Raw genomic sequence first — 15,125 nt, 5'->3', positions numbered from 1 at the left:
GATCTTGTACCTTTACATGACAGGTCTTGGTTCTCATTTTTTTCCCCTTGTCCCTGCCCTCCCTTCACCCCCTCCTCCCCTCCCCATTTACAAACACTTTATTTCCATTTTTTCATTTTCTCATATTTTTTCCCTTATTACCTTTCCTCTACCCTTCCCACTTTCCCTACACCTTTAGCCCTTTTCTTCCTGTTTCACATTGTCAATTATCTCATTAGGATCTTATGTACTATTATACTTTTTCACTGCTGTTATTCTTCTAATATACCACATCTTTGCCTCTTTTCATTCTGTTGCCTGGGTTTTTTGGTGGAGCATTTTTTCCAGGGATTTTCAAAAAACTAGCATATAGATATATTTTCTAAGAACATATTGGTGTGTCTCATGATATTCTTCTCTTGGCCTCATATATTAACACAACACTATTGCTAGTATAGAATTTCACACAATTTCTGTGGTGTTCTTTCATTATGATAATCTTGGAAATTCCTTTCCCTGCATGTTTTGTTTAGGTGGGAGCCATTTATGATTGCTCACTTTTAAGCTATTATCTTCATGTATCTAAGAATTTTACCTTGCTTATATTTCTACAAACAGTCAGTGGTGATAGGCAGTGTGGATAGCAAAAGTGGTTGTTTCACTATATAGCTTTGCCTGGCAACCTATTACCACATTCCTTGCTCCCGCGCTCATGCGGAAGCTCCTCGAGGCTGGGAGCCAATCAGAGAAGGTTGCTGTATTTGAGCAAGATGTTAGCTTGGGAACTCTCGGAGAACACAGCCAAAGTGATACTATGTCCGAGTTGAACTCTAGCTCCCTTCTCTGAGAGGGACTAGCTACAGACTGGAAGAGCTTCTGACTTACTCAGTGGACAGGGGTGACAACCTTAGGCTCTCAGAGTCTTAACCAAGTTGTGCCTTCTTCCAGTGACAAGAGGAAAAGCAAAGTTCGAGGGAGGCAGAAATTATTAGACTATCCCACTGCTTTGCTGATACTTTTTTGTGTTTTTCACCCTGAGGTTTTTTTAATAGTTATTTATTATCTGAAGTTATTTAGATCACTGTATAAAAGTGCCAGCATATCCCCCACGTAATAAACAGCACATGACAAATGTAGCTCTTCCTCCAGTTTCCTGGAGACCTTCAGCCTCCCCCTTTTTTCCCCAGGCTTACTATGCTTATTCTCAGCTGCTACAGCTCAGAGATGAACAGGCTGTCTGACTTGGTCAGCACCAATTAGCTTTTGTCATTTTTATTCACTTCTTTTCTATCATTTAAAAGGTTCTAGAAATACCTGCCATTTATATTTTTTAACCACTGCATTGATATTTAGAGAATTAAGGAAGGTAGACATATATTTTAGATTCAAAGTTACTAAAAGTTTTTTCAGATAGAGTTACCTAGAGCCAGTAGGTTTTTTTTTCATTTATTATATTTACCATGTATAAAGTGATGCTTATACACACACATGTGGGCTGATCAAAATGTATTGTGAAATTTAACTTTCAAAATATTTATTGCAGTAAGAAATACATTGCCATTAATCCCCTTCAAAATACTCTCCATCACATCAAACACGTTTATCCCGTAATTCTTGCCACTTTCTAAAGCAGTCCTGGAAGTCATCTTTTGTGAGTATTTTTATGAGGTTTCATCAAAAATGCAATGAATATTGCCATTGCATGCCATCCAGTGGAAAGGCAGGCTCATAAAATCATTGCAGTGTGTCACCTTCGTCCACCTTATTCACCGGATCTGGCACTTTTCAACCTCTGGCTCTTCTCCAAAGTCAAAAAGTCACTAAAGGTAAATGTTTTTAATGGATTCTGGACATAAAATAGGATTGAGGCAGCCGCAGAAGCATGACCAGAGACAGTTACAACAGAGCACTTCCAAAATGGCTTTCGGAAGTGGCAAGAACCACCAGATAAGTGTGTTTGAAATGAAGGGGAGGATTTTGAGGGCAATTAATGGCAATGTGTCTTTTACTATAATAAAAAATAATTGAAACACCATATTTTTTAGCTATACTTCATATACAGGCATTTTGAAGGATTTAGATCCATCATCTCATTTTATCTGTAGGTTTCTAAAAGTCAAAATTCTAGATTTAGCAAAATACTTAAAAACGTATATACGTACATATATATGTGTATATATAATGTGTTTATATGTGTGTTAGTATTATAAAGCATGTACATACACTATTTAACATGTTTGTATACATGGAGAGCAGAACTAAAATTACTTAGAATACACTTCGTACCTTATATTTCTTTTTCTGTGCTGAAGTTTTTTGCACGCAGTATATGATTTTATAATTTAAAAATAATGAACAGTAAAAATAAAACATCTTTCTATGAACTACCTAAAAAATGTTGTACAAATAATAATAGCAGTGGCAGAGTTGTTTCACACATCGATACAAAGCTTAAATAATTGATAGAGACATTGTTTTCTGTTCATTCATATGCCTTAAAGAAACAAAAACTAAAGATGTTTTCAGTAGATGGATGTGAATTGTCATCCATAATCCATGCTGGGAGTTTTTAACTTTAAATGCTCCTAAAACCAATATGCAGTGTTGAAGTTTATAGCTTTGACTTTGTTCACCTCATCCATCTCCCAGCTTGCTCAATGGTTTAGTGTTAGAGTATTTATGCATGATTATTGCTGTATTTTGGATTTGGTTTTGGTATCTGTATGAAGTAGCTAATTTAAGTGGAATTACAAAGCTAGAAGCCAATTGTTTAGACTTTAAATGATTATAAGAATACATGGGCTATTACATACATACATATATATATAGTGTACTTTAACAGAATGATAAGATTCCAAGCATAGTCACTTTCATGCTTGTTTCCACAGCACATATACCAAGCATAGTCACTTTAAAGGAAACTTGTAATTATACATCCCATTAGCTATATTTTAAACTAATTAAATATATTGATAACCATAATCTGTTGTGTCACATTACTCATTAAGTATTTTAATTACTGTGTTTCATTTAATTCTGACTAGGCTATTTTTATATATATTGATCTTTTAAAAAAATCTTAGGAATCTAGAAATATTAGAAATCGCTTTAAGAATAGTTTATTTAAAAGTTTTAAAATGTAAGTCTAAAATTTTATAATATGATTACAAATAATATATAATTATAAAAGTTTATAAAACAGTCAAAATCATTAAACTTCTTAGAATTAACTATAGGTGAGGCAAGAACACTTAGTTAAGTAGAAAACATTTAATGACACTTGCACGACAGAGATACTTCAAAACCGCAGTTCTTGTCTTCAGGAATGGCATGGTAGTGAAGAGCACAAATAGCAGAAGCCTGGAGTTATATACAGTATCTGTCCTATTAAATTTTCCTTTCTCACAGTGTGCTTTTTGTGTATTTTATCACACCTTCCCACTTGATGTTATAGGTGCTTAAGAGAAATGAGTTTCACTTCAAAGTACACTATATACTTTTATATCCATTTTTAGAAAATGGGCTTTGACTATAGTAATTGTAATTTCAGCCTCGGAGTATCCCCCCTCTTAACTAAATACAAATGATGAAATATTTATTCTGATATTATTAGAGAAATCACATCCTTACACTCATTTAGTAGACTGCTAGTACATTTCACTTTCTCATAAACTTGGCTTTATAGAATCTTAAAATTGTAATTTCAGGATGTCATTTGTAGAAATTCCCATCAGAGCCTATCTGCCCTTTTACTTTTGTATTTTGCAGCAGAATATTAAAGCATTAGTTGTTGACAATGTTGGTAAAGTTTTGATTTCGTTATTTACTTTTTTATTTTATGATTACAAAGTAAAACAATCTACTAGAAAACATTTGGAAAATCTAGAAAAGTGTTTTTAAAAGTTGTATCCATTCCCACTTAGTAGATATCCCTTCCATGAGCCCAGTTGATTCTCTACCTGCTTCTGCTGGTTCCTAAAGTTTCACACATACTGAAAGAAGCTGTAGCAATGAAAGCTGATAATTTAAATCCTGAATCTAGAACTGTAGAATCTTTGTTATCAAAATAAAATAATCTTAGCAAATATTTATAATGTGCCATGTCTTTTGCCAAGTGTTTCTACTTGTGGTTGTCTTATAATAGTGTTCTATATATGATCATTTTAAAATGAAAATACAATATATATCTTTTAGGTTCAATGTTGACCTAATAAGGAAATTTGATTTGGTTCCTATCCCATTCCATTTATGACCAGAATTGTGGAAAGAATTAAGTTCATGAACCAAGGTATCACTGTATATAGAGCTTACACTGTATTTTCCCAGCAGCATTTAATGTAGTTATTCTTTTCTTTTTTTTCTTTTCTTTTCTTTTTTTAATAACTCCAGTTGTAATAAACTATGATTTAAATCATATCCCTGAAGGGTCAGGCCTGTTTAGTACTTGGATGGGAAACCATATCCCTGATAAGTCTTTTACAATAATATAATGAAAAATAAATGGATATGAATGAGAACCAGATGTTCTCTTTATAATCTGTAAATTTCAAAAAACAACACTTTTCAGACCTTTTTTTGAATTTTATTAACTCAGAAGGGGAAGAAGGGATTAAGAAGTAGAGATATGAGAAGGTGTATCTTCTTTTTCCTGGTAAGAAAGCTAAAGGATTGATCACAGCAGATCTTAGTGATAGGCCAAAGCTAAAAGTAAAATTTTAATCTTATTTCTGTTGCATTTCTTTATAATCCACTGTGTAATTACTGAAAGTGGCTAAATATATCATTTGTTTCCTACCTGTATCAAATATACATAGCCAGTAAAGCCCACAGTATAAATCTGTCTTATCTGCTACACGAGCCCAAGGTAGATGTCACTGGAAAAAGATGAACTTATACTGTAGGCACAAAAATAATTTCAGACTTGTTAACTTTTACGATGGTGATAGTAGGAGTTCTGAGTTCCTAATTAAACAGTATTAACAACCACAATGATAATTAAGAATTAGTTTTGTTCATTCTTAAATCTGTGGTTACAAAAATACAGAAAATGTGTATTCTATTTTTATTATGTGGACATCTCTTTATACTGTATATGACATGCATGTAAGATACATATATATATATGTATATTTTAGTAACACTGATTTTATCATAAAATTTGTAGACAGAAACTCTAGATGTATAAAAAGTTGTTAAATTTATTATTTTTGGTACTGTGGCAGTAGGTGAAACTTCACATTTCACAGAATTCTTATAGAAAGCCATGTGTTTCATTTACTGTATACAAAATGAGAGATAAATAATTCTGAATAAATATTCTTGACCATACTAAACGCAGACATTTTTATCTTGCATAGAAAATATAATAAAATAATCCAATTATTCATTGATTTCCCATCTGCCATAACAGAAGGATACTGTGTTCTTTAAATGAGTTAGCCTCTTATTGAAGCCAGTGGCCACAAAGTCCTGCAAAATAGTTCTGTTTACTTTGTGACCATAAGTAATGTATGGGCCCAAGCTTCAGTTTTCAATCTGGAAAAGAAAGAAAGAGATCTCAGAACAATTAGATTTATTTCAACATTTTAATTTGAGAAGTTCTGAAAGTTAATTCATGTTTTCCAATTGGCCCTTATCAGGCTATCAATGAATGTTTGGTAACCTTTTTGTAGAATAATTTCACCATATACATTAAAAGCTTTTAAGACTGGAACCAGAAATGCTGTTTCTATAAATTTACCCCCCACCAAAAAGTGAGAAATATGCCAGAAGTCTCTGTATAAATGTTCTAAGTCTATAAAGATAACCTTCCCAATGGTATTTTAAAAGAAAAAGTTGGCACATGAGGTAGGGAAGAACTTAAGTGTGCTAATAAGGAGAATGGGTAAATTAATATACACAGTGGAAAACCTTGATATTACGTGAGAAAAGTTTGGTTTCAACTAAGCTTCCACCCCCCCCAAAACAAATAACAAAAATGTATAGTATGATTTCATTTACATCATTTTTTCAAGTATACACGTGTATTAGTCTGCTCAAGCTTCCATAACAAGATACTGCAGACTGGGGCCGGGAATTTAGCTCAGTGGCACATCTGTCTCGCAACTGCAAAGTCCTGAGTTCGATCCCCGGTACCAAAAAAAAGATACCGCAGATTAGATGTCTTGAACAGCAGCAGTTTCTTTCTCACTGAAAACTAGAAAGTCCAAAGTCAAGGTGCTAGGAAGGTCTGTTTCCTACAGAGGCCTCCTGTCTTGACTTGTAGAAGCTGCCCCTCAGTATGTGCTCATAGGACCTCTCTCTATGTGCCTGCACAAAGACCTCTCCTTGTAGGGAGGCACTAATCCTGCCAGACCTAATGATCTTGTTTATCCTAAAGGCCCCCTGTCCAGATATGCCACAGTGGGATAAGGGTTCCACGTGGAAATTTGCAGAGAACCCAACATTCAGTCCAAAACAATGCAGGAAAAAAGAAAATGGTTTTCTCTCTGCTCTCACAAAGTCACTACAGCATGCAGTACTTCACTTCTGGTTACCAAACTGTGTAGAAATTTCTCCATACACACCAGCCAGTCAGTTCTGATGCTTTATATCTGGAGATCCTGGTTATATGTGTGATGTTATCATTTTAGGTCTTAGTCCTGTCTGCCCCAGTCAGGTGCTGGTTGTAAGTCCCAGGTGGTAACTTGTTCTCACTCACTAGAGGCACCCATGACACCTGCCTCAGGTGTGATTCATTTTCTTAGACAACTCAAACAACTTGTAACCATTTTACTTATATATTTGTTATAATGGATATTACACAGGATGTGGATAAGCAGCCAGACTAAGGTACAGAGGGGTGGCTCAGAGCTCTTTGCTGCTACGTGCTTGACCCCCTCCAGTTGCCTGCATGTGTTCAGATCTGAACCCTGTCCGTTCAGGTTTTTATGGAGGCCTCCTGTAGGCGTGACTGACTAAATCCTCAGCCTTTAGTGATCAACTCAGGCTTTAGCTCCTTTCCAGTCTCTAAAAGTTGAGGGATGGGCCTTAAAGTCCTACCCTCTCATTTTGTCTTGGTGTTCTCCAGATCAGGCCCAGCCACTAGTCATCTTACTAACATAAAAAAGGCATTCTTACCACTCCTGCTATTTCCAGTGTTTTGTGAAGTGCTTGCCAGGAACCAGTAGCAGAGACCCAGTTGGCTTTCCTTATATGGAGCCTGCATTTATTGATTCAACTAACTGTAGATCAAAACTAATTCTGAAGCCAGGTGTGATATTACATGCTTGTAATCCCAGCTACTCAGGAGGCTGAGGCAAGAGAATTGTAAGTACCAAGCCAATCTGGGCAATTTAGATCCTATCTCAAAGAGATGAGGTGTGAATCAGTGGTAGAATGCTTGCCTAGTATATATGAGGATTTAGGATTAATCCATGGTACCAAAAAACAAACCAAAGTATGTATTTTTTACATTCATCAGTACTAAATTTGTACAGATTTTTTTCTATCCCCTAACTAGTTAGTAATACAGTATTAGCAGCTATTTATATAGAATTTACATTGTTTAAGTATTTTACGTAATCTAAAAATGGTTTAAAGTATATGGGAGGCCGGGCGTGGTGGCTCATGCCTGTAATCCCAGCACTTGGGAGGCTGAGGCAGGAGGATCACTGTGAGTTCGAGACCAGCCTGGGCTAGATAGTGAGTTCCAGGTCAAGTCTCAACTACATAGTGAGACCCTGTCTCAAAAAAAACAACAACAAAAAATAATAATACATAAATAAAGTATATGGGAGGATGTATTTAGGTTGTATGCAAATACTACATCAATTTATGTAAGGGACCTGAGCATCCACAGACTTTGTGTCCCTCATAAATACCATGTTGATTATGTGTATTTCTTATTTCAGAATATCAAACACACTTTACACAATACAACAGTATTGTGTGGTTAGATTGTAAGTGGTTTTTGTTTCCTTTTTACTTTATGTTTTTAGTTTTTTCAACAATAAGCATGTACTAAAAATAGAAATAATAGGTTAGTAGTTGCTTAGAAATGGGGGAATAAGATTAAGGAATAGATAGCTAAAGGGACACAAGACTTCTTTTTGAGTAGATGAACATGTTCTGAACAGATTATGATATTGGTTATATATCTCTGGGAATATACTAAACATTGACTAGTACACATTAAACTAAGTATATGATAAATTATGTCGCATTGTGACAAAAACATGTGTGTATACTTGTGCTGTGTTTAGATGGCCCCCCCAAAGCCACATGTGATCATGGGTGGGGCTTTTTCAGAGGTGGCTGGACCTAGAGTGTGCAATGCTGGAAATAATTTCATGGTACAGTGCTAGGCTCAAGAGTACTAGAATCAAGGGTGTGAGTGCTTCCTGCTCTAAGTAGCCTTTAGTAAGGGGCAGAAAGACGCTGTCAAGGTCCCTTGCTTGTTCTCGCCTGCCTGCTTGCCATGGACTGTTACCTCTCTGCCAAACCACCCTACCTGAAAGCCAACCTATCATGGATTGAAACCTCCCCTTTAACTCTGGGTGTCCAGTATTTTGTCCCAGCAAGAGAAAAGTGACTAAGACAGCATATATATCTGTAACTATGAGGTTTTAGAAATAATACTTCTAGTCGCTACACCAGGTATGTTCACTTCATGAAGATGGTAAGAACCAAGAACCCCAAAGATAATTTAAATTTGGAATGACTAAAATGGGTAGTAGCATTCCAGGTGGGAGACTATAATCACAGTAAGAGAGAATAAATACATATAAAGAAAGAAACTATCTCCTTGCAAGGTACTGAATATTAATGAAAGAAGATAGAAATGAAATCACTCAGTATGTGCTTTGGCTTCCTATGCTCAACACTGTGAGATTCATGCCATATATACATGTTTTTTGTTTGGCGGGATTTTTTTTTTTTTTTTTGGTATTGGGGATCAAACTCAGGACCTTGGACTTGCGAGGCAGGTGATGGCACCCCTGATGTATGTGTTTAAATTGAATCTTAATGGGGATATTCGTCTGCATTGAATGTTTTACTTTAACAAGAAATAATAAACACCCTTTCAAGCCAGAACTTAAAGTCTTCCCTCGTCTTTTCATCATTCCATGACATTATAGCTGTTCCACAGTTTCTTTAACTCTTTACTCATAGTGGATATTTAGGTGATTTCCACTATTTCATACTCATGAAATTGAAGGGACTGTGTTTTTAAAGTTAATAGATAACACCAAATTGCTTTCCCTGAAATTTTTTCAGGCCTCTGAATCACCACCAGCATGTGACATTGTCCTGTTTACCATATAATCATTTAAAAGTTCTGAGGTAAATTTGTTTGTAAAATAAGTAATATAAATAATAAAAAGCAAAAAATACCAGAGTGTATGGTTCAAAGTAAATCTTCCTTTCACCCTTGTCTCCTAGTGATCTTCTTCTTAGTGAATTCATATATATATATATCTGTATTACATAAATGGTAATCCCAGACTTCACTTTTTCCACTTAACAACATATCTTGGAGATTATATAACAGCTAACCTCAAGCTTCTTCATTAATTTAACTGTTGAAAAGTATCACCTAGTATAAGCACAGCATAATTTAGTGGGTTCCTAATTGACAGATACCAAGGTTCATTTCAGTCTTCTGTTGGTATTTTATTTTATTTTTTTGGTTTTTTGAGACAGGATCTCACTATGTAGTTGAGACTGACCTGGAACTCACTGTGTAGCCCAGGCTGGTCTCGAACTCACAGTGATCCTCCTGCCTCAGCCTCCCAAGTGCTGTGATTATAGCCCTGTGCCACCACACCTGGCCAATCTTCTGTTGGTATTAATGTCGCAGTGAATATCCTGTAATATAAAATCCTAAAAGTGGAACTATTAAAGAATATATATTTTTTTAAAACATTGTATTGAAATGTAGGCTACATATAGAAGAGAATACTTAAGTATACAGAGCTATAAATTTTCACAAGGTGAACATGCCCATGTATCTTCAAGTTGTTTTCATTATTTGCAGTTTCTATTCTGAATTCTTGAAACTCCTTGTTTTCTGTTGGATTATCTTCTAATACCTAAAAGTCTTTGTATATTAGCAGTAGTATCTCTTTGTAATGTAAGTTACAAAAACTTCCATCCCCTTTGTTACTTGTCTTTTAAAGATTTATGGTGTGTTTTATTTTGTAACAACTTTATTGAAATATAGCTCACATAGCATTAACCATTGGAAGCATACAATTCAGGGCTAGAGCATACACTATAGTGGATACATAGCTGTACAGTCACCACTGCAGTCATTTGAGTTACTATTGGCTGTTGTGACTAATGCTACTATGAATATAGATGTGTATATCATCATGGTTTTCATATATATTTCCCTAGTTGTTAATGCTGAGTATTTTTTCGTGAGTTTATTGGCTGTGTCTTCTTTGAAAAAATGTTTATTCAGATCTTTTGCCCACCTTTCATTTGAGTTCTCTTTATTATTGAACTGAGTTCTTTTATTATTATGTCTCTACCAAATGTGAGTTTTATGTTGTCACGTAAAGCCTAAGCTTTATTTTCCTCCTTGCAGCCAATTATCCAATACCATTTATTGAATAATCTATCTTTTCTCAGCCTTTAACAAGTATTATTGAGCAAATATATTTGGTTAGAGAAAGTAAGGATGAAATGATGCAGAGCCAACAGCTATCTGTAAAGACACTTGTGAATAAGTAATTACTGTTCACTAAGATAACTGTCTTAAATAAAGGTTTATAAAAATGATTTGGGCATAATTTATAAAGTACCAGTGTCCAAACAAAAGAAAGAGAAGCTAAGGCATAGAAACTTTCAGAGTAAAATAGTGAGACCCCAGCACTGTGCTGAAGTAGGAAATGTAAACACTGAAAAGTGTTTTGCAAATGTAAAATATTTATTTCATTGTTTTAACTTGTATTTAATGTTGATGTACTACAGTAAATGAATAAATGTTTTCTTCTGAGATAAAATGTCCTGCTTTTTTCTTTATATATATGCCTTACACAATGTAATTTATAAACAATAGAAATTTGTTGCTCCTGGTTCTGGAAGCTAGGAAGTCCAAAATCAAGAAATTGATGGGCTTAAAGGAGGGTCACTGAGAGAGGAAAGTCTCCCTTGCTTTCACTGAAAACAACATAGTCAGGCAAGACCATGACCCATCCTGACAGCTGACACTGACAGGAGCTGAGAGGCTCTATGCATGGTTCCAAAATAATGCCTGAGGAGACTTAACTGACCTTGATAGATAGCAAGAGGTTCATATTGATTGACACGGGTCTCACTTTCACTTGGTCTTAAACATCCAGCAGAAAAGAATAATCACAAGAGTTATTCTTTTAAATAAAAATAATGCCATAGTAATAAAGCTAGATATAAAAAGAGGCTCCAATCACTGACCCCTTCTGGCAGTTTCTGGCTATACCAGTAGTTGATGATGGTTATGGATCATTAGAAGAAAAACTACAGTAAAAATCTACAAGAGCTCAGCTAGAGTTTTAAATTTCTTAGCAAAATTTGTTCTTCAAATTATCTCTTCTTACAGCTAAAACTAGAGACTTGTGACAAAGTATAAGACTGATAGATAACCTCTATCAATGAAAGAATCTAAGAGCCAGCAAGTTACAATCACTATTTCAGTTTCTAAGTGTGACTTTCCCCCCAAGCTGCTCTTCCATTCTGCTGTGCTCATGCTTAGATTACACATTCTCTAATTTCTTAAAATTTTTTCTTATTCTTGCGTACAGGCTGCCAAACTCCAGTCATACAAATTGAACCAATGACAAATGTGCTAGATTTCTTTTAACCAGGATCCACTAGATTGACATTGTAAACAGCTCATAACTGACTCAAAGCTCTACACCTACCCAAGGTGAAAATGCCTGGCACCTATTGAAGGCCTTTAAATAGACCCTCTGTAGAGTAACTCTGTAAAGTAACACTGATCACAACTAGGACCCTCTTCAGCCGGAAGTGGTCAGAACAGTCTTTGCCCTTTGCCCCCCTCACAGCAGGTAGGGGCACTCCTTCAGAGAGGGGAATCTTGCGGAGAGGTAAGTTAATAAGGTATCTTGTAGGCAGTTAGTATCCTGTAGGCCAGCCCAGGAAGAGCCAACATGGAGGACAGTCAAGACATAGTCACCGAAAGCCAGCATTGTAAAGGAAAGAAACTACCACACCTGTGTAGGATGACTGACAATGATTGATATTCTAAATAGGTATCAGTCACCTGGTTGAGGGATCAAGATCTTCCAAGAAAGATCCCTGGTCCACCCCTTACCACAGAAAATCTTTGCTCATTCTTTATATGCTTGCTGTGTGACTTGTTTCCCCATTGGATCCGTATTTAATCATTATTACCTAAGCAACAGTACTTGTCATAATCTTCCTGATTGTTCATAGTTTTGTCCACCTTGTGACGTCTCATTGGATCAATATCACCAAAGCAACTGTACTTGTAATTTTACTAGTCGACTATAGTTTTGTCCCACCTTGAACCTGCTTCGTATCATGACTTTGTCCCATAAAACACCTTTGAGCAGGCACCCTACCTTGTGGTCCCCCTTCTGTCTTTCTTAGATAGGAGCTTTCTTTCTCTTGACTCTGCTATAAACATGACACCTGTTTTTTGGAGCACCACCAGTAACACCCAGCTTAAGTACAACATTTCTGTTTGTAATTCCACACTTGTATAAAATAAATAAATTAAGAAAATATTTTCCTGTGCGTGTAGTCTAATACACTGACAAATGTTCTTTTCTTTTCAAATTTTTTTTTTTTTTTTTTTTTTTTTTTTTTTAATCAGGGTTCAGATTCAGGTGCAGTGTCATTGAGCTGATCCTTGGCCCTGTTCATAGTTTTTGTGCTTACTGAGCAGAACTTCCAATTAAATTTCTTTCATTTCAATATGTAGAATATTTAGTAGCACATAATATCTGCATCACTTTTCCAGAAGTAGTAAAAATATGCAGTGATGCTTCAGTTGTTTAACTCAGTTCATTCCAAATCCATGTTAATGTTGAAAAGTTAGGGCCGGGGATTTAGTTCAGTGGTTCCACCACCTGCCTCGCAAGCACAAGGACCCAAGTTTGATCCCTGGTACCCTCCTCCCCCAAAAAAATAGTAACATTGAAAAGTTCGAGAACTGAACATTTTTCTCATAAGAAATAGTAGAAAACCAAATAACTGACTCTGAAGCCTAAATATTACACTTACAAATTCATTTTTCCGGGACTTTAACACATTTCTCACAATTATTTCTTTAACTCTGTCGTGGTTCTCAGTTTTCCTCTTAGCTTTATTGTTGGTATGACTTTTGAGGCATGGTCACAATATTTCATACAAAGTGCCCCCCTCCAAAAAAACCAAGAGCACAATGACTTTGGTTTTAATGCACTGACACCAGCACTGTGTTGTCTGGGTGAGAGCAGTGCTTAGACAGAAGTGTCTACCCTTTGTGTCCGTCGCGAGATAACACATGTGACTCATTCTTACACCTACAGGTTTTTTCAAGTCAGATTTTTGGTTCAACTGTCCAGCAAAGTTACAAACACTGAGAAGATTTTTTTCAAACTTTGCTGTTCAGGTAGTGGAGAGTTTGAGGTTGGAACCATTTGGCAACCAAAGAATCACTGTAGTTACATTTCAAAGCTCATGTTACTTATATAAAGATTTTTCAGAAAATCTAACATTTTTCTTTTTTGGCAATTGTAGAACAACTGTATGATTAAATTATTTTTGTGTATTTGTTTTAGTCCCATCAATTGTTTTAATTATACTCTCCACAATAATTATTAAGGGTGTCCAAAATCTTTGACAAGCTAAACGTGAAAAGTGTAGATTGAAATACAAAGTGCTATTTTATTTCTTTTTATTTTTCTCAGTATACATTTTAATTGGTTTACATTTGGCACCTATCTGGCAGAATATAAGCCATTCTTGGAATTATGTCATATAACCATAATTAATTATCTCCTTCTATCGTACACAAAACGGCAACACCTTTACAGCTTAAGAAGGTTTTTGAAATATTGGTAGAAAGTAAAAGAAATTTAATTTGCTCAGACCTAAAGAAATTGAAATGGTTTCTGCTTATCATATAGGCATATTAATAGATTGTAGGGGGGAATTTAGAGCTTACATTATAACAGTAATAATTGCCTGTTTTTCATTTTTCCACAGTTCTTAGTGGTCTCTGTTCTAATGACTGTCCTCGTAAGATAACAGTAAGTAAACTTAATTCTCAGTTATTTCAGGGAAATTATCCACTTGATAAATATACACAATATAGTTGTTATAGAGTAAAAATTGTTACTACTATTTAACAGTGAATAGAGTAAAACCCTTCAAAAAAAATCTTTGCTGAAATTTACTGCCTTTCCCAAAAAAATTCTCACTTACAAGGGTCACCTCTATTATGAAGCCTTTCCTGATATTGTCCCATTATTTTGGAACATTTGATAATTGTATTTGATCTCATAGTTTTAAGATAGATGCCTCTTACCCTGGAGTGTAACCTGTTAAGGTCAAGAACCTTGTCATTTAGCACTGCATACAGAGCACAGGGTGAAATGTATCCAAGGCAATTAATGACTTTTTGTAGTTTTTTTTTTGGGGGGGGTGTTACTGGGGTTTGAACATAGGACCTTTCACTTGCAAAGCAGGTGGCAGAACCACTAAGCTAAATCCCCGGCCCTACATTTTGTAGTTTTTAATCACACTATAAAGACTTACTAATAGGTTTTGGTGAAATAACAAAATGTGAAAATAATCAGGCTTAGTTTCAAAGAAGCCAGTTGATATAAAATGTACAAAAAATGGAAATTTTTTTGTTTGTAGGGATTTTTTTGTTGTTGTTTTGTTTGCATTATTTGGGATTTAACTCAGGGCCTTCACACTGAGCTTACATTCCCCAGCCCTTTTTGGGTTTTATTTTGAGACAGGATCTCACTGAGTTACTGAGTGTGGGCTTATACTTTAGATACACCTGCCTTGGCCCTACAGAGTGATAGGATTCCAGTTGTTCACCACTATACACATTTTTGAAAGTGTGTTTGTGTGTATGTGTGTATACAAGCACCTGTTGTGGTCTTTGTAATAACCCTTATGTGAGCATCAGCTTTCTG

The 15,125-nt window shown here is 35.4% G+C and overlaps 1 protein-coding gene across 1 annotated transcript in view; it reads left to right on the top strand.

The window, feature by feature from the left end:
• The window catches only part of Itfg1 (integrin alpha FG-GAP repeat containing 1), a 233,971-nt gene that overhangs the window by 167,496 nt on the left and 51,350 nt on the right, over positions 1-15,125 (top strand). The window contains exon 13 of the mRNA XM_010617261.3: positions 14,182-14,225. Coding sequence (XP_010615563.1) covers positions 14,182-14,225 — 44 coding nt within the window. The remainder of the gene's footprint in view (positions 1-14,181; positions 14,226-15,125) is intronic.

Source organism: Fukomys damarensis, unplaced genomic scaffold, assembly GCF_012274545.1.
Source record: "Fukomys damarensis isolate Sample0158 unplaced genomic scaffold, DMR_v1.0_HiC HiC_scaffold_37, whole genome shotgun sequence".
In the NCBI taxonomy this organism is placed as follows: Eukaryota; Metazoa; Chordata; class Mammalia; order Rodentia; family Bathyergidae; genus Fukomys; species Fukomys damarensis.
This window is presented reverse-complemented; position numbering and strand designations above follow the sequence as displayed.